The 19,280-nt window shown below is 40.0% G+C and overlaps 1 protein-coding gene across 37 annotated transcripts in view; it reads right to left on the bottom strand.

Annotated features, from left to right (window-relative positions):
- The window catches only part of NHS (NHS actin remodeling regulator), a 501,937-nt gene that overhangs the window by 33,756 nt on the left and 448,901 nt on the right, over positions 1 to 19,280 (bottom strand). For all 37 annotated transcript variants that reach the window (XM_044937036.2, XM_044937040.2, XM_044937048.2 and 34 more), the window contains one exon: positions 14,956 to 15,089. In XM_044937036.2, the coding sequence (XP_044792971.2) occupies positions 14,956 to 15,089 (134 nt within the window). The remainder of the gene's footprint in view (positions 1 to 14,955; positions 15,090 to 19,280) is intronic.

The raw sequence follows: 19,280 nt of genomic DNA, 5'->3' as shown, positions 1-19,280 counted from the left end.
TGCTGTGCTCTGTTTTCTCCATAAACCTTTTTATTTTTTTGTGAAGTTCTGCATAATGTGAAGATTTATAAAGATGGCTATGTGGTACTATAGCAGAATTGACTATTTCTTTTACACAAAAAAGTAGATACCTTCATATTTTCTTATATATCCTTCTTTGTAACATGAAGGGTAGCATACTGTAGACACTCTTTTGGGCTTTGCCTTTGTCCCTTAAGCGTATGTCCTGGAAAGCACTCCTTATTAGCTCATAAAATATTTTTTTACAGCTGCATAGTACTTCATTATGTGGATGTCCTGTAGTGTATTCCATCACTACATGTACAGAACCACAGAAAAAGGGCTAATATCATTAATGAATAAATACCTCTTAAATATATCCATCTGTTTATAGGCACCTTGGTTGTTTCCAGTATCTCATAACTGTAAACAACACTGCAATGAATAATCTTTTTGTATTATTGGAGGTGAAGGTTTAGCAAGATTTCTAGGGCAGAAAGTGAGTGCATATGTGGTTGTGTTAGAGATCGCCAAATTCCCTTCCAGATAGGCTGTCCAAAAAGTTTGCATTTCCACCAGCAATATTTGTGAGCACCTGTTTTCTCCCCAATTACACCAATGGAATAGAGTATGTTGTCATATTGTTTAATTTTTCCTAATCTGCTGCTGCTACTGCTGCTAAGTCACTTCAGTCGTGTCCGACTCTGTGTGACCCCATAGACAGCAGCCCACCAGGCTCCCCCGTCCCTGGGATTCTCCAGGCAAGAACACTGGAGTGGGTTGCCATTTCCTTCTCCAATGCATGAAAGTGAAAAGTGAAAGTGAAGTCGCTTAGTCATATCCGACTCTTAGCGACCCCATGGACTGCAGCCTACCAGGCTCCTCCATCCATGAGATTTTCCAGGCAAGAGTACTGGAGTGGGGTGCCATTGCCTTCTCCGTTTTCCTAATCTAATAGGTGATAAATGGTATCTGTATTGTTTGTATTTCTCTAATTATGAGTTTGAACAATTTTCCCTAAGTTTAATAAACGTTTTCATGTTTTCTTCTGGATTGTCTGTTCAAGGCTTTCCCCCCACATTTCTACCAGATTTTTGCTCCTTTCTTTGTCCCTCATTTTTAAGAGATATTTATCTATTAGTGATATCAGTCCTTTTTCCCTATGGTATACGTTGCACATATATTCTCCCAGTTTTTGGTTATCGTTTGACTTTGTTTATGGTGTCTCAGCATGCAAAAAAGTTAATGTTCAAATTTATCAGTATTCTCTTTTATTGCCTCTGTTGTCAGAGTTACAGAGCCATTTCCTAGACCAAGGGCAAAGAATAATTCACCCCTACTCTGTAATAGTACTTGTATGGCTGCATTTTTTAATGTTTAGGTCTCTGATCCCTTTGGAGTTCAATCTTGTATAAGGTGTGAAGTATAACTCTAATTAAATGGTTCTCAACCAGGGGAGATGTAACAGTATCTGGAGACATTTCAGGCTGTCAAAACTAGGGGAAGGAGTGCTCCTGACATCTAGTGTATAGAGGCCAAGGATGCTTCTAAACATCTTACAGTGCATAGGCTAGCTCCCACAGCAAAAAATGATCAGACTCAAAATGTCAGTAGTGCCAAGATTGCGAAATTCTGATAAAAATTTTTTTCTTCAACAAGTGGCTACCCAGTTGTTCCAGCATGATTAAAAAAAGAAATAATAACTCTCTATCTTTTTGCCTCAATGTTTAGCGATACTACCTCTATCAGATATTTTCATATACACTTGGGTCCATATCTGGAATTTGTATTCTATTCTACTGGTGTATTTGTGCCAGTATCACAGTGTTGTAATTCAGTGTATTTAGGCTTTAAAGATATTTTAATATCTGTTAGGGCTAGTCCCCCCTTATAGGTGTCTTTTTGTCAGGGTTTTACTGGCTATTCTTTTTTTTTAATAGACTATTTTTAATTGAATGAATCTTTAAATTCTATAGTGCTTTGCAATTTTCAGAAGTTTCACACACAATTTCATATAACCCCATAATAACCTATGTTAGCCCTCCCCTCTTCCCTCTCCTTATGGTAACCACTGGTTTGATCTCTCTATCTCTGCTTCTGCTTCTTTTTTTGTTTTATTTGCTAGTTTGTTGCTTTTAGTTTCCACATGTAGGTGATTATCATACAGTATTTGTCTTTCTCTGTCTGATTTATTTAATTTAGCATGAGTGAGTGAGTGAAGTTGCTCAGTCATGTCCGACTCTTTGTGACTCCGTGGACTGTAGCCCACCAGGCTCCTCTGTCCATGGGATTCTCCAGGCAAGAATACTGGAGTGGGTTGCCATTTCCTTCCAAATCCATCCATGTTGCTGCAAATGGCAAAATTTTATTTTTATGGCTGAGTACTATTCCATTATATACCCACACGCACCATATTTTATTTATCTATTCATCTGTTGATGACACTTAGGTTGGTTCCATCTCTTGGCAATTGTAAATAATGCTGCAATGAACACTGGGGTGTGTGTACATTTCTGAATTAGTGTTTTGGGGTTGTTTTTTCCAGATATATGCCCAGGAGTGGAATTGCTGGGTCATATGGTACTTCTGGAGAAGGCAATGGCAACCCACTCCAGTACTCTTGCCTGGAGAATCCCATGGGTGGAGGAGCCTGGTGGGCTGCAGTCCATGGAGTCGCTATGAGTCGGACACAACTGAGCGACTTCACTTTCACTTTTCACTTTCATGCATTGGAGAAGGAAATGGCAACCCACTCCAGTGTTCTTGCCTGGAGAATCCCAGGGATGGCAGGGCCTGGTGGGCTGCCGTCTATGGGGTCGCACAGAGTCGGACACAACTGAAGCGATTTAGCAGTAGCAGCAGCAGCATGGTAGTTCTACTTTTAGTTTTTAGAGAAACCACCATACTGTTTTCCACAGTGGCTGCACCAATTTACATTCCCACCAAGTATTCAAAGGTTCCTTTTTCTCCAGACCCTGCCTTGCATTTATTATTTATAATAAATAATATTTTTGATTATGGCATTCAGATGTGTGTGAGATGATCCTCATTGTAGTTTTCATTTCCATTTCTCTAATAATTAGTGATGTTGAGCAACTTTTCATGTGCCTGTTGGCCATCTGCATTTCCTTTTGGAAAAATGTCTATTCAAGTCTCCTGCCCATTTGTTAATCAGGTTGTTTGGTTTTTTGATGTTGAGTTGTATGAGCTGTTTATTTTTAACTGGAGGATAATTGCTTTACAATATTGTGTTGGTTTCGGCCATACTGTATGAGCCATTTACATTTCTTAGATATGATCCCTTCATTGGTCATATCATTTGCAAATATCTTCTCTCATTCAGTAGGTTATCTTTTCCTTTTGTTGATGGTTTCCTTTGCTGTGTAAAAGCTTTTAAGTTTAATTAGGTCCCATTTGTTTATTTTTGCTTATGTTTCCTTTGCTTCAGGAGGTGGATCAAAAAATATATTGCTGTGATTTATGTCAAAAAGAGTGTTCTATGTTTTCATCTAGGAGTTTTATAGTATATGGTCTTACATTTAGGTCTTGAATCCATTTTGAGTCTATTTTGTATATGGTGTTAGAGAATTCTTTTACATGTAGCTGTCTAGGTTTCTCAGCACCACTTATTAAAGAGACTACCTTTTCTCCATTGTATATTCTTGCCTCCTTTGTTGTAGATTCACTGATTTTAAGTGTGCGAGTTTATTTCTGGGCTCTCTATTCTGTTTTGTTGATCTATGTGCCAGTACTTGGTGCCAGTACCATATTTTTTTGATAACTATAGCCTTGTAGTATAGGCTGAAGACTGGGAGCATAATTCCTCCAGCTCTGTTTTTCTTTCTCAAGACTGTTTCAACTATTCAGGGTCTTTTGTGTTTCCATACAAATATAAAAATTATTTGTTCTCATTTTTTGAAAAAAATGCCACTGGTATTTTGATAGCTCAGTTGGTAAAGAATCCACCTGCCATGCAGGAGACCCCAGTTTGATTCCTGGGTCAGGAACATCTGCTGGAGAAGGGATAAGCTATCCACTCCAGTATTCTTGGGCTTCCCTTGTGGCTTAGCTGGTAAAGAATCTGCCTGCAGTGTGGGAGGCCTGGGTTCTATCCCTGGGTTGGGAAGATCCCCTGGAGAAAGGAAAGGCTACCCACTCCAGTATTCTGGCCTGGAGAATTCCATGAACTGTATAGTCCATGGGGTCGCAAAGAGCTGGACACGAGTGAGCGGCTTTCACTCTTTCCCTTCCTTGCACTGAATCTGTAGATTGCCTTGGGTAGTATGATCATTTTAACAATATTCTTCCAGTCTAAGAACATGGTATACTTTCTATCTGTTTGTGTTGTCTTCAGTTTATTTCATTAACGTCTTACAGTTTTCCAAGTACAGGTCTTTTATCTTCTTATATGGGTTTATTACTAGGTTTTGTTTTTTCTTTTTGATGCAATGGTAAGTGGGATTGTTTCCTTAATTTCTCTTTCTGATAGTTTATATTAGTGTATACAAGTGCAACATATTTCTGTATTTTAATTTTATACCAAATTCATTGAGCTCTAGTACCTTTCCAGTGGCATCTTTAGGATTTTCTATGTATAGTATCATGTCATCTGCAAAAAGTGCGTTTTACTTCTTCCTTTCCAATTTGGATTCCTTTTGTTCCTTTTTCTCATCTGATTGCTGTGGGTAGGACTTCAAAACTATGTTAAATAAAAGTGGCAAGAGTGGCCATCCTTGCCTCGTTCCTTATCTTAGAGGAAATGCTTTCAGCTTTTCACCATTGGGCATGATGTTAGTTGTGGGTTTGTCATGTATGACCTTTATTTAGTGGAGTTATGTTACCAATATGCCCAGTTTCTGGATTTTTTTTTAATCATAAATGGATGTTGAGCTTTATCAGAAGATTTTTCTGCATCTGTTGGGGTGCTCATATGGTTTTTATGCTTATATTTGTTAATGTAGTGTGTCACATTGATTGATTTGTGGATATTGAAAAATCCTTCCATCCCTGGGATAAATCTCACTTGATCATGGTGTATGAGCCTTTTAATGTATTGTTGGATTTGTGTTGTTAACATTTTGTTGAGGATTTTTGCATCTATGTTCATCAGTGATGTTGGTTTGTAATTTTCTTTTTTGTGATAACTCTGTCTGGTTTTGGTATCGTGGTGACACTGGCCTCATAGGATGAGTTGAGAAGTGTTCCTTCCTCTGCAATTTTTTGGAATATTTTGAGAAAGATAGGTCTTAACTTTTCTCTAAATGTTTGGTGAATTCACCTGTGAAGTCATCTAGCCCTGGACTTTTTTATGGGGTGGGGGTGAGTTTTAAAATTACTGGTTCAATTTCATTACTGGAAATTGGTCTGTTCGTATTTTCTATTTCTTCCTGGTTCAGTCTTGGGAGAGTGTACCTTTCTAAGGGTTTGTCCATGTGTCTTCTAGTTTGTCCATTTTATTGGCATATAGTTGTCTGTAGTAGTCTTTTGGTGGTTTAGTCGTTAAGTTGTGTCCGACTCCTGCGACCCTATGGACTGTAGCCCACCAGGCTCCTCTGTCCATGGGATTTTCCAGGCAAGAATACTGGAGTGGGTTGCCATTCCCTTCTCCAGGGGATCTTCCCAACCCAGGAATCAAACCTGGGTCTCCTGTATTGTAGGCAGATTCTTTACTGACTGAGCTACAAGGGAAGCCCTAGTAGTCTCTTATCCTTTCTATTTCTGTGGTGTCTATTTTATTTATTTATTTCAATTGGAGTATAGCTGCTTTACAGTGTTGTGTTAGTTTCTGCTGTACAACAGTGTGAATGAGCTATATGTATACATATATCTCCTCCCTCCTGAGCCTCCCTCCCACCCTCTAGGTCATCACAGAGCACCAAACTGAGCTCCCTGTGGTACACAGCAGCTTCCCACTACTTATCTATTTTACACATGGTGGTGTATATACTGCCCTCTCAATTCATCTTATGTCCACAAATCCATTCTCTCTGTCTGTATTCCTGTCCTGCGGATAGGTTCATCAGTACCATTTTTCTAGAGTCCATATATATGCATTAACATACAATTTTTGTTTTACTCTTTTTGACTTACTCACTCGGTATCACAGACTCTAGGTTCATCCACATCTCTACAAATGGCCCAGGTTTGTTCCTTTTTAGGGGTAATACTCTACTGTATATATGGACCGTATCTCCATCCATTTATCTGTCAGTGAACACTTAGGTTGCTTCTATGTCCTGGCTATTGCAAATAGTGTTGCAGTGAACATTGGGGAACATGTGTCTTTTCGAATTATGGTTTTCTCAGGGTATATGCCCAGTAGTGGGAATTCTGGGTCATACGGTAGTTTTGTTTTTAGTTTTTTAAGGCGCCTCCATACTGCTCTCCAGAGTGGTTGTATCAATTTATATTCCCACCAACAATGCAAGTGGGTTCCCTTTTCTCCACATGCTCTCCAGCATTAATTGTTTGTACAATTTTTGATGATGGCCATTCTGACCAGTGTGAGGTGATACCTCATTGTAGCTTTGATTTGCATTTCTCTAACAAAGAGTAATGTTGAGCATCTTTTCATGTGTTTATTAGCCATCTGTACATCTTCTTTGGAGAAATGGCTATTTAAGTCTTTCACCTGTTTTTTGATTGGGTTGTTTGTTGTTTTGATATTGAGCTGCATGAGCTGCTTATATATTTTGGAGATAATATTTTGGATAATATTTTGGAGACATATTTTGTCAGTTGCTTTGTTTGCAAATATTTTCTGCCATTCTGAGGGTTGTTTTTTCATCTTATGTAGAGTTTCCTTTGCTGTGCAAAAGCTCTTAAGTTTAATTAGGTTCCATTTATTTATTTTTATTTTTGTTTTTATTTTCATTACTCTAGGAGGTGGGTCAAAAAGGATCTTGCTGCAATTTATGTCAAAGAGTGTTTTGCCTATGTTTTCCTTTTAGAGTTTTATAGTGTCTGGCCTTACATTTTGTTCTTTAATCCATTTTGAGTTTATTTTTGTGTATTGTGTTATGAAGTGTTCTAATTTCATTCTTTTACATGTAGCTGTCTAGTTTTCCCAGCACTACTTATAGAAGAGGCTTTCTTTTCTCCATTGTGTATTCTTGCCTCCTTTGTCAAAGATAAGGTGACCATAGGTGCATGAGTTTATCTCTGAGCTTTCTGTCCTGTTTCATTGATGTATATTTCTGGTTTTTTGCCAGCACCATACTGTCTTGATGACTCTATCTTTGTGGTACCATCTAAAGTCAGGGAGCTTGATTCCTCCAGCTGCATTTTCCTTTCTCAAGATTCCTTTGGCTCTTTGGGATCTTTTGTGTTTCCAAACAGATTGTAAAAATTTTTTGTTATAGTTCTGTGAAAAATGCCATTGGTGATTTGAAAGGGATTGCATTGACTTTGTAGATTGCTTTGGGTAGTATAGTCATTTCACAATATGGATTCTTTCAATCCTAGAACATGGTATATCTCTCCATCTGTTTGTATCATCTTTGATTTCTTTCATCAGTGTCTTATAGTTTTCTGGATACAGGGCTTTTGTGTCCTTAGGTAGGATTATTCCTAGGTATTTTATTCTTTTTGTTGCAATGGTGAATGAGATTGTTTCCTTAATTTCTCTTTCTGATTTTTCATTGTTAGTATATAGGAATAGAAGAGATTTTGGTGTTTTAATTCTGTATCCTGTGAGTTTACTAAATTCATTGATTAGTTTTAGTAGTTTTCTGGTGGCATTTTTAGGATTTTCAGTATCATGTTATCTGCAAACAGTGACAGCTTTACTTCTTTTCCAGTCTGGATTCCTTTTCTTTTTCTTCTCTGATTGCCATGACCAACACTTCCAAAACTATGTTGAAAAATAGTGGCAAGACTGGGCACCCTGAATAAATTTCAAAAATCCTGCATTTGTATTCTCCTCCCCTCATGATTGCTTTATTTTTGCTGCAAGGCTTATGGAATCTAAATTCTGCAACCAGAGATTGAACCTGTGCCCCATGCATAGGAAGCGTAGAGTTCTAACCACTGGATTGCCAGGGAATTCCCACAATTACTATTTTTAATATCATACTTTTATGTAGTTATTTTGTGTATTCCTTAACAGTTTATTGTGGATATAGATGATTTTACTACTTTTGTCTTTAACCTCCCTACTAGTTTTTTGGGGATGATTTTCTACCCTTACTGTATATTTGCCTTTACTGGTGAGCTTTCTCGTTTTGTAATTTTCTTGTTTCTACTTGGGGCCTTTTCTCTTTTTGCCTAGAGAAGTTCCTTTAACATTTGTTGTAAATCTGGTTTGGTGGTGCTGAACTCTTTTTGCTTGCCTGTAAAGCGTTTGATTTCTCTGTGAAATCTGAAGGAGAGCCTTGCTGGGTAGAGTTGTCTTGGTTGTAGGCTTTTCTGTTTCATCACTTTAAATATACTGTGCCATTCTGTTCTGGCCTGCAGATTTTATAATGAAAAATCAGCTGATAGCCTTATGGGAGTTTCCTTGAATGTTACTTGTTGCTTTTCCCTTGATGTTTCTCATATTCTCTCTTTATCCTTAATTTTTGTCATTTTAATTATAGTGTGTCTTGGTGTGTTCCTTTTTGGGTTCTTCTCTATGGGACTCTGTGCTTCCTAGACTTAGGTGACTGTTTTGTTTCCCAGGTTAGGCAAGTTTTCAGCTATTAGATTTTCAGATATGTTCTCAGCCTGTTTCTCTCTTTCTTCTCCTTCTGGGACCTGTATAATGGGATTTTTAGTATGCTTGGTGTTGTCCCAGAGGTCTCTTAAACTGTCCTCTTTTCATTCTTTTTTTTTTTTTCTGTTCACTGGTAATGATTTCTACCACTGTCTTCCAGCTCATCGATCCAGTCCTTGATATCATTTAGTCTACTATTGATTCCTCCTAAAGTATATTTTTTCATTTCAGTTACTGTTCTTCATCTCTGTTTCATCAGTCTTTATATTTTCTAACTCTTTGTTAAAAACTTCTAACTTGTTTTGTGCATCCATTCTTCTCCCAAGTTCTTTGATCATCTTTACGATCATTACTCTGACCTCCTTCTAAGGTAGAACGTCTGTCTCCTCTTCACTTAGTCCTTCTGGGGTTTTATCTTATTCCTTCATCTGGAACATGTTCCTCTGCTACCTCATTTTTATCTAAGTTGCTGTTGGTATTTTTACATATGTAGTAGGTTAGTTATGTTTCTCAACCTTGGAGGAGTGGCCCTCTGTAGGACAAGTCCTATGTGTCCCTGAAGCACATTCCCCTCTTGTCACCCAAGCTATATGCTCTAGGGATTCCCTCTAAGATGGCTGTGTGGGTCCTTCTTTTGTGGTGGGCTGACGATGTGGGTGGTCTGGTAGGCCCCTAGTCCAACTGGTTGTCAGGCCCTGCCTTGTATGGATGCTACTGGCTGCTGGGACTTGTTTATGAATGTCTGACTACAGAACTCTGGGGGGCCCTGGGGCTAGTACCAGCTCACTGGTGGGTGGAGTCAGGGCACAGAAGACTCAGGGGCTATTGTCCTCTCTAGTGGTGGGTGAAGGCAGTTCTTGGGATTAGTGCTAGACTACTGGCAGGTGGAGCCTGGTCCTGGAGCCTGGCTGCAGGGCCCAGGGATCCAGAGCTGGTGTCAGATCACTGATGGAGGCATAGTTGTGGTGGAGGCATAGTTCCTAACACAGTTGAGTATGAGGTTTGGGGTGTCCCAAAACTTGTATTGTCCTGCTAGTGGGCAGGGCATGTCCAAGGATTGGGTCTGATGTACTTTTGGCTGGCTGGGTCTACAAGCTGTGGGACTGTAGTTTTCTGGCATCTGGTGTCTGCCCACTGGTGGGTGGAGCTGGGTCTTGGCCCTCTGGTGGGCAAGGCCATGCCTAGAGGTGTGTCTAGAGGGGGCTATGAACTCATGCTCATATGAGCTCAGACAGTAAAGAATCCACTTGCAATGTAGGAGACCTGGATTCAATCCCTAGGTCGTGAAGATCCCCTGGAGAAGGGAATGGCAACCCACTCCAGCATTCTTGCCTGGAGAATCCCCATGGACAGAGGAGCCTGGCAGGTTACAATCCATAGGGTCTCAGAGTCAGACATGACTGAGTGACTAAGCACACATGAGCTCACGAAGTCTTTAGGCAGCCTATGTGCTGATGGGTGGGGCTGTGTCCCCATCCAGTTAGTTGTTTGACCTGAGATGCCCCAAAACAGGCGCCTACAGGCCACTGGGTAAGGCCACGGCTTGGTGCTACTGAGCTAATGGCACCTGCCAGCACTGACTTCCATGGGGTAGAATAAGTTCCTAAATATGGCTGCTGCCAGTGTCTATGTCCCCAGGATGAGTCACAGCTGCCCCCACCTCTCGGGGAGGCTCTTCAAGACCAGCAGATGCTTCTGGCCCTGGCTCCTATGAAATTACTGCTTTTGCCCTGGATCTTGGTGTGCATGAGGTTTTTGTGTGTGCGTCCTTTAAGAGTGGTTAAACCCTGCTGGCCTTCAAAGCCAAATGCTCTGGGGGCTTGTCTTCCCAGAGCATTGCAGGACCTCTGGGTTAGGGAGCCTGATGTGGGACTCAGATCTCCCCTGTGGGAAAACCTCTGCAATGTAAGTATTCTCCAGTTTGTGGGTCACTCACCTTGGGGACTTAATTATATCACAAATCCACTCCTACCCATCTTGTTGTGGTTCCTTGTTTATTTTTTTGTTTATTTATTTATTTTTTTTATGTCTCTAGTTGTTAAAGATCTTTTCTGGTAGGTTTTGGTCATTTTCATAGATGGTTGTTCTGCAGATGGCTGTGGTTTTGGTGTGCTGTGAGAGGAGGTGAGCTCAGGGTTTTTCTGCTCTGCCATCTTGGTCACAATTTTCTCTAGCTGTTCTTGTATGTTTGCTTCTCCAGGAGGACTTCAGTATCAGTGGATCTAACTCCCTTTTTATAAAAGCTTATGAGTAATTTTGGGGGGGATTGTGTTCAATTTCTAAGTTAACTTAGAACTGACTTGTTTATAGTGCTGAATCATTCTGTACAAGAACAAGGGATGTCCTTCCATTTGAGAAAGGCTAATTTTGTGTCTTTTAGGAATGCTTTCAAGCTTTTCCAATATAGGTTTTGCACATTTGTGAAAAATTAATTTCTAAGGAATCTTTGTTATTGCTGTAAATGGAATTTTCTATAGCACTAGGTCATCTAATTGTCTCTCATTTGTATAAATGAAGGGTATTGATTTTTGTGTTTATGTCCTGCTACTGTACTGAATTCTTTTATTGTTTAAATTAGTTTTATCATTGATTCTCTCCAATCTTCCTGGTGCAGCATCACATCACCTGCAACTAGACCTAGGTTTACTTCTTTACCAATTCTTATACCTGTAATTGATCTATTTTGTCTAACTGCATGGATTAATCCCTGTAATATAATGCCAGTTAGTACCAGATAGTGAGTATCCTTCCTTTGTTCCTGATTTTAGTAGAAATGCCTCTGATGTTTCCCTATTAAGTAAGATATTGGCTTTAGGACTAAGGCAGAGATATTGTATCCTGTTAATGAAGTACCACTCACTTCCTATTTTCTCAAGTCTTCATAAAGAATAGGTCTTGTATTTTATTAAAGGCCTTTCCATCATCTATGGAAGTAATCATATGGATTTTTCCTCCTCAGATCTATTAACACAGTATATGATACTAATAGATTTCCTAATACTGAACCAACCTTCCATTCCTGGAATAAATCCCATTTAGTCATGGTATATTAATTTCTTAATATGATAGTGTATTCTGTTTGCTCAAAGTTAATTTACTTTTTAAATGTATTTTATTTATTTTAGCTTTGCACTGGGTCTTCATTGCTGCGTGTGGGCTTTCTTTAGTTGTGGCAAGCAGGGGCTACTCTTTCTTGAGGTGCACAGGCTTCTTACTGGGGTGGCTTCTCCTGTTGCAGAGCATGGGCCCTAGGGCACGCAGGCTTCAGTAGCTGTGGCACGTGAGCTTATTAATTGTGGCACATAGGCTTGGCTGCTTCATGGCATGTGGAATCTACCCAGACTAGGGATCGAACCTGTGTCCCCTGCATTGTCAGGCAGATTCTTATCCACTGTATCACTAGGGAAGTCCTAATTTAGTAGTTTTGCATCAATAATCATGAATTGATATTGGTCTGTTCTTCCTGGCTTTTACTCTCCCTCCTTCCCACCTTCCCTCCCATCTGTATCAGGTTTAAGTATCAAACCTTCAGCAAAAGTTCATAAAAGAAATGGTGAAGTTCTTCATTTTCAATGTGCTGAAACATCTTATAGAGCATTGGTATTATCTGGACTTTGAAGGTTTAGTTGAATTCCCCTGGGAAACCGTCTGGGCCTGAGATCACCTCCTTTGCCATCCTTGCTGAAGGAGAATTTCCACGTGGACTTCAGTTAGGAGATACCCCTTGAATTTTTGGCTTACAGAGCTGGGATTTAAACCTAGTTAGACCCATGTCTTATCACTGTGTCACTAATAACCTCAGGGACTTGACTGCCTAATTGTAATAATGATGATGTCTAATACATATTAAGTGCTTATTATGCTTCAGGTACTGTTTACATTTTTAATACATTCAATCCTTATTTCAGACTTATGAGGTACTAGCTCTTATTCTCCCTGAGACACTGAAATGATTATCTTGTTCAGGGTCACACAGCTCGTAAATAGCAGAGCTGGTCTTCAATTCCAGGCAGTTGGCTTCACAGTCCATGTCTTTAATGACCAAGGTACAGTATAATAGTTTGTAGAACTGTGGATGATTATATATCAGAATCTCAGTATGAATGCTTTTTTAAAGGAAAAAATGATTTAACTAAAGTCTTGTAAATGAAAGAAGAGTTGCCATTTATGATAATGTATGTCTAGCAATTTGGCTACAAATTTCCTATCCCTACACCAACAGCCTTTTCTCTTTTAGCAGTGTACGGCCTTTGTAAGCATAATGTACAGAACTGTGTTCTATTGTGAGTCAGCTCCAGGTCTGAGGGATTCAACTTGAATGGAAAATCTTCCAATGACCATGGTGATCCAAACTCAATCAAACAAATGAAACAGTTAAAGTTTTCCCAAATTACTTAGATATACTAAATAGTATCATTGAGATGGGTAAATTTTCTGCTTTATATAAGTATGACCTCTTATTAATGTCTATTGGGAAAATGAAGTACCCTCATTGCTATTCATTAGTCTAAGTTTTTTCCTATACTCTTACTTTGGAATTTAGACATTATTAAAAATTATGCAGATGAAGACAAAGGGTAATATTTTTATGTCATTTCTGTAAATGCTTAACATCTTCTCTCCCACCTCCCCCCACCAAAAAAACCAACTTAATGAGCCACAAAACATGTTATAATGAATGGGAAAAATATTTTTAGCATTTTTATGCAGAAAATGCCTCATTAAAAGCAAATGCTTCAGCAAGCAGATTTGAGCTTAATAGGAACTTTTGTCAAGTAGGGGCTTTTATGACAAATCACTAGCATGTGTAACTGTTCTATATAAAGACCTGGAAAGCCCTCAGAGGCTCTTACCTTCCTTTCTGGTCCCTGAGCTGCATTGCAGCAGTGTGGCACTTAGCAGACATTTGATGAGCCTGAAGGACGTGAAGCCTACTATCTAGCCACAGGTAGGAAAAATGTCTGTCTACTGTTAAATATCACTCATTGTTTTATCTGGATATATCATGAGAGTCATTCAGATGACATGTGTTCTCATCTGGGTGTCTGGCATCATGTGACCCAAATATTTTGATTCTAATTTGCATGTTATAAAACCCAGAAGGGTACAGGGTTTATAATGATACATACAACCTTAATTTCAAATAAAAACCTCAACCTCTCCCTACACTATTATAACTTCTTTAGACTTAGGCATGACACTGGCATGACAAGGGTGCAGGAGTCCACCCACTCAGGCAGGCTATGTGGGCTGATTTGGTCACAGAAATAGTAGTCCCTCACCTCAGTGATGGCAGAAAATGCTCACCTGTCCCTGCTTAGGCCTCAGAAGACACACCTGGGGTAATGGTGTTTCAGGTATTCTGAGCTGGTCTCAGCTTCATCATGTCTGATCCATACTTGGGGGCTTGAGCCGAGTTACAGCCACACCCACCCAGGCAAGGCTGACATCACCAGTGGTGGTGACATCACTCTAGTAGCTGGTTACTCAGAACACCCTTCTTTGTAGAATGGGGGAAGCATGAAATTATGACGTGATTCATCTTTAAACACTCATTTTTCACATCACGCAAGTTCTTTCTCAGTTCACCCTACCAAGACAGACACGCTATCGCCTGGCTAGGAACAATAGTAGTGGTTGCAGCAATTAACATTCACTGAGGTCTTGCTCTATGCTTGGCATTGTGCTAAGATCTTTGTATGCCTTATCTCATTTAACCCTCAAACTCGATAAGCTAGCTACTATTAATCTCCCCATATTACAGATGAGGGAGCTTAGGACAAAGAAGGTAAATAACCAGCCCTAAATCTTTCAGATTTAGAATTGCAGAAGAATTAGGATTTGAAGGACTTTCCCCTCTGATTTTATTTTTATTAAAGTATACTTTGCAATATCATGTTAGTTTCAGGTATACAACAAAACTATGCAATAAGTCCTGTTTATCTTTTTTTTAATATACCACTGTATATGTCTTAATCCCATACTCCTAATTTCTCTTACTTTAGAGTCCTTAACTGTTACTGCTTTACAGCATTGTGCAGCCAATTAACTGAAAAAAAAAAAATCTGTATCCCCACTTTATTCCAAAGAAAGAGGCATTCCTTTCAAAAACAAAAGGGGAAAAATTCAGTTATCAAATGCCCATAACTAGCTCTTTCAGGCAGCCCAGTCTCCTTTGGTAGGAGAAGGGACACTGACTCCCAAGACCCACTCAGACTTCCCACTAAGTAGGCACAGGGTGGCCACTTGGCCACCAAGCTTACCGTTAAGAAGTGCCGGTCCTTGGCTTCGCGCCTCCTCTGGCTGTGAGCAGGGGGGTAGGCGGGCAGTGGAGGAGCTGCTACTGAGATGGGTGCAGCAGCTCTCTGCTCCCGACGATCGCTCCGGCTCCGGTGTTCTGGGGGCAGAAAAATCAATAATATAGAAACACACTTGGCATTTTCAATTTCTCTTTCCCCCTTGGGAGGATGAGCAAAAGGCTGGGAAAAAGTAAGTTTTTGCTAATCTAGCTCATTTGTATATCAAATAAGATTTTCGGAATGGTTCTGAACTAAACTTTTACTTCATAGTAATATGAAATTGGATGCCTACATTTCAGCGGGTCCGTCTCAAGACGGATCACTCTGCGTTTGATATTTCTCAGTACAACTTGTTTCAAAACAACATGAGCAAGAAAAAAAAATCTAGAATAGTGGTGCAAGATCTGCTGACCTGAGTCTTGGAGTGGACCATAGGCACAGACATGTCAGAGCCTCCCAGGGTGTGGTAAGGATAGATGCTCACAGATATCCAGTGGGTGATGGAGCCAGCTCACATTGGCTCAGGGGCACAGATAGTTAGGTGTTCAGGAATTTTGCAAGCCAGCTTTTAAATTGTCAGTAACTTGAAATAGGCTATGGTGGGAATATTTATATCACAGAAATTGGTGAGTCCTACACATTAGGGCCTCATTCATTTATTTCTTTATTACATTTTTTGGGCTCCCCTTGTAGCTCAGTTGGTAAAGAATCTGTCTGCAGTGCAGGAGACCCGGGTTCAATCCCTGGGTTGGGAAGATCCCCTGGAGAAGGAAATAGCAACCCACTCCAGTATCCTTGCCTGGAAAATCCCATGGACAGAGGAGCTTGGTGGGCTGCAGTCCATGGGGTCACAAAGAGTCAGGCAGGACTGAGCAACTAATGCTTACTTACTTACATTTTTTTTTTAAAGAGACTGTGGCTGGCACACCATTACACCCATCTAAGCCCTGTCACCCACAACACCCAGGTGGTTTTCAAATTCTGGGTTCCTAGAGGAAGCAAAGGGATCCCGGTGATGACAACTGTCTGATTTAGGAATAAAGCTACTTTAGGAAAAAAAAACAAGAAATTTCCATGTATGGGGTGAAATGATCCTAACTGTATAATAAGAATCACAGGGACACCAGGAGCACAGTTTAGCTTTCTGGGTATCTCAGTGAGCCTACCCAACATACCCTGCCCAACAAACTGGCCACAACAAAGGCTGCACTACCTGCCAAAACCCAGCCCACACTCACACCCAGGGCCTAAAGTCTCGTGACCCCCACCCAATATGACCAGGGTACAAATTTGTGCAGCAGGTGTCCTAAATTGCCTTCTGTTGTTTAAAACTGCCATTACTCAGCACATCTACAATAACAATTGTAATGCCCAGTGCTTGTTGGGCAATGGGCATGCATCAGAGATGCTTTGCAAAAGCTTGTAGGTACATTATCTTGACTATTGCACAAAGCAGGCACTGATAGTGTCCCTCTTGTGCAGACACCTACATGGATCAGGGAGGGTTAGGGTTAGTCATTGCCAAGCTGTCACTGGTACACACTTGGCCCCAGGGCCCTGCTTGTGACCACTCCTTGACCTGTAAGCTCTAGAAGATCTAAACACACCTCGCCCATCAGAGCAAGACTGCTGGGATTTGAGAGTATTTGTTATAATTACATTTGATCACATTCTAATTCTTTGGACACTGATAATATAGAATATTTGACTACTCATAAGACAGTATTCTTTCCTCTGTATTGTTGTTTAGTTGCTCAGTCGTGTCTGACTCTTTGCTACCCCATGGACTGTAGCCCGCCAAGCTCCTCTGTCCATGGGATTTCCCAGGCAAGAATACTGGAGTGAGGTGCCATTTCCTTCTCCAGGGGATCTTCCTGACCCAGGGATAGAACCTGCATCTCTTGCACTGGCAGGCAGACTCTTTACCACCGAGCCACCAGGGAAGCCCTTTACCCATATTAGGAAACAGCCAACTACACTGACCCTCTCAGGTGGCGTCAGGTGTCTGTTCTCTAAAGGCCCTGTAGTGCCCAGGGCCCATTTCATCTCTGTCATTGTAGTGATAAAAGTCAGGATCTCTCTGTATGTCTGCCTCTGTATAGAAGTCTGCTCCTGGACAACAGAGATTATAGACAGCTTTCCATCACTGTGCCCTGCTGTGCCTGTGATACAGTGGATTTTCAGTAAATGTTTGTGGAGTGACTGAAAGGAAGAACAAATTGATGCTTTCATGAAGGTCTGCTTTTGTAACTGTAGAATGTACTCTAAAGCCCTATCTTTCCCATAGGCTGGGTACTGAGTCAGTGGCCTCACTGTACCCTTCTGTTAGGCCCTTCTCTGGGTCTTGTTGCCCGTTGACACTGGCCTCCCTAATGCTGACCTCTTTCTTCTTTGCTGTATTCAGTGTGCTGCACTCTAAACCAGTACCTGAGCACTCTCGAGCCTTCTGATTTCTGTCCATGTCTGATTGGCTTGTCTGTGGGCCTCCCTGCCTCAACTGCCAACTTTGTCTGCCAGGAAAATGTGGCAGAATTACTCATCTTCCTTTGCTTGGGGTTCTTGAGACAAATGTTGACTCCCATTCACAACCAGAGAAAAGTCCTCAACCCCATGTAGGTGCTCTTTGCTAAACTGCCTCCAAAGCCATTGCTCATCAGGAAGACTTTTATAAAAAGTATTTATTATATATAGTAGATTTACAATACTGTGCTAGTTTCAGGCATACAGCTTCAGATTCCTTTCTGTTATAAGATACTGAATATAGTTCCCTGTGCTATACAGGTAAATCCTTGATGTTAGTCTATTTTATATATAGTGCTGGATATCTGTTAATCCCATACTCTTAATTTATCCATCCCCCTTTGATAACCACAAGTTTGTTTTCTATGTTTATGAGTCTATTTCTGTTTGGTAAATAAGTGGATTTTTTTTTTTTTTAGATTCCACATGTAAATGATAACATATATCTCTCTTTCTCTGACTTAGTATGATAATCTCTAGGTCCATCCATGTTGGTGCAATATTTCATTCTTTTTTCATTACTGGGTAATATTCCATTGTCTATATTCCACATCTCCTTTATCCATTCATCTATTGATGAACTCTTATGCTGTTTCCATGTCTTGGCTACTGTGAACAGTGCTGCTATGAACATAGCAGTGCAAGTATCTTTTTGAATTATAGTTTTCTCCAGGTATATGTCCAGGAGTGGGATTTCTGGGTCATATGGTAACTCTATTTTTAGTTTTTTAAGGAACCTTCATACTGTTCTCCATAGTGGCTGCACCACTTTATATCCACACCAACGGATAGAAGGGTACTCCTTCTCCACACCTTCTCCAGCATTTATTATTTGTAGACTTTTTCATGATGGCTATTCTGACTGGTGTGAGGTGATACCTTGTTGTAGTTTTGATTTGCATTTCTCTAATAATTAGCCATATTGACCATCTTTTCACGTGCCTGTTGGCCATCTGTATGTCTTCTTTGGAAACACGTCTATTTATTGCGTTTTTTTACATTAAGTTGTATGAGATGTCTGTATATTTTGGGAACTACGCCCTTGTTGCTCTCATTATTTGCAAATATTTTTCCCAGTCTGTAGGTTGTCTTTTGTTTATGGTTTATTTGTTTATGGCTGTCTTTTTGTTTATGTCTTTGCTATGAGAAAATCTACACACTTCACTAGGTCCTATTTATTTATGTTTGTTTTTATTTCTTTTACCTTGGGAGACTGATCTTCGAAAACACTGCCATTTATGTCTGAGAATGTTTTGCCTGTGTTCTTTTCTAGGAGTTTTATGGTGTTATTGTTTAAGTATTTAAGCCATTTTATATTTATTGTTGTGTATGGTGTGAAAGAGTGTTCTAACTTCATTGATTTACATGAGGCTGTCCAGCTTTTCCAGCTCCACTTGCTGACAAGACTGTCTTTTCTCTAGTGTATATTCTTACCTCCTTTGTTGAAGGTTAATGACTGTAGGCATGTGGGTTTATTCCTGGGCTGTCTATTCCGTTCTTTTGATCTATCTGTTTTTTCTCTTCTGTTCTTTTGATCTGTTTTTGTGACAGTACCAAGCTGTTTTGATTGCTGTAGCTTTGTAATATTGTCTGAAGTCTGGGAGGGTTATGCCTCCAGCTTTGTTCTTAAGGCAATTCTTGGTCTTTTGTAGTTCCATATAAATTTTAGGATTATATGTTCTAGCCTGTGAAAAATGTCATGGATAATTTGATAAAGATCACATAAAATCTGTAGATAGCTTTGGGTAGTATGACTGTTTTTAACAATA

Source organism: Bubalus bubalis, chromosome X (assembly GCF_019923935.1).
Source record: "Bubalus bubalis isolate 160015118507 breed Murrah chromosome X, NDDB_SH_1, whole genome shotgun sequence".
Lineage (NCBI taxonomy): Eukaryota > Metazoa > Chordata > Mammalia > Artiodactyla > Bovidae > Bubalus > Bubalus bubalis.
The sequence above is the reverse complement of the archived record's forward strand: the minus strand, read 5'-3'. Positions and strand labels throughout refer to the sequence as shown.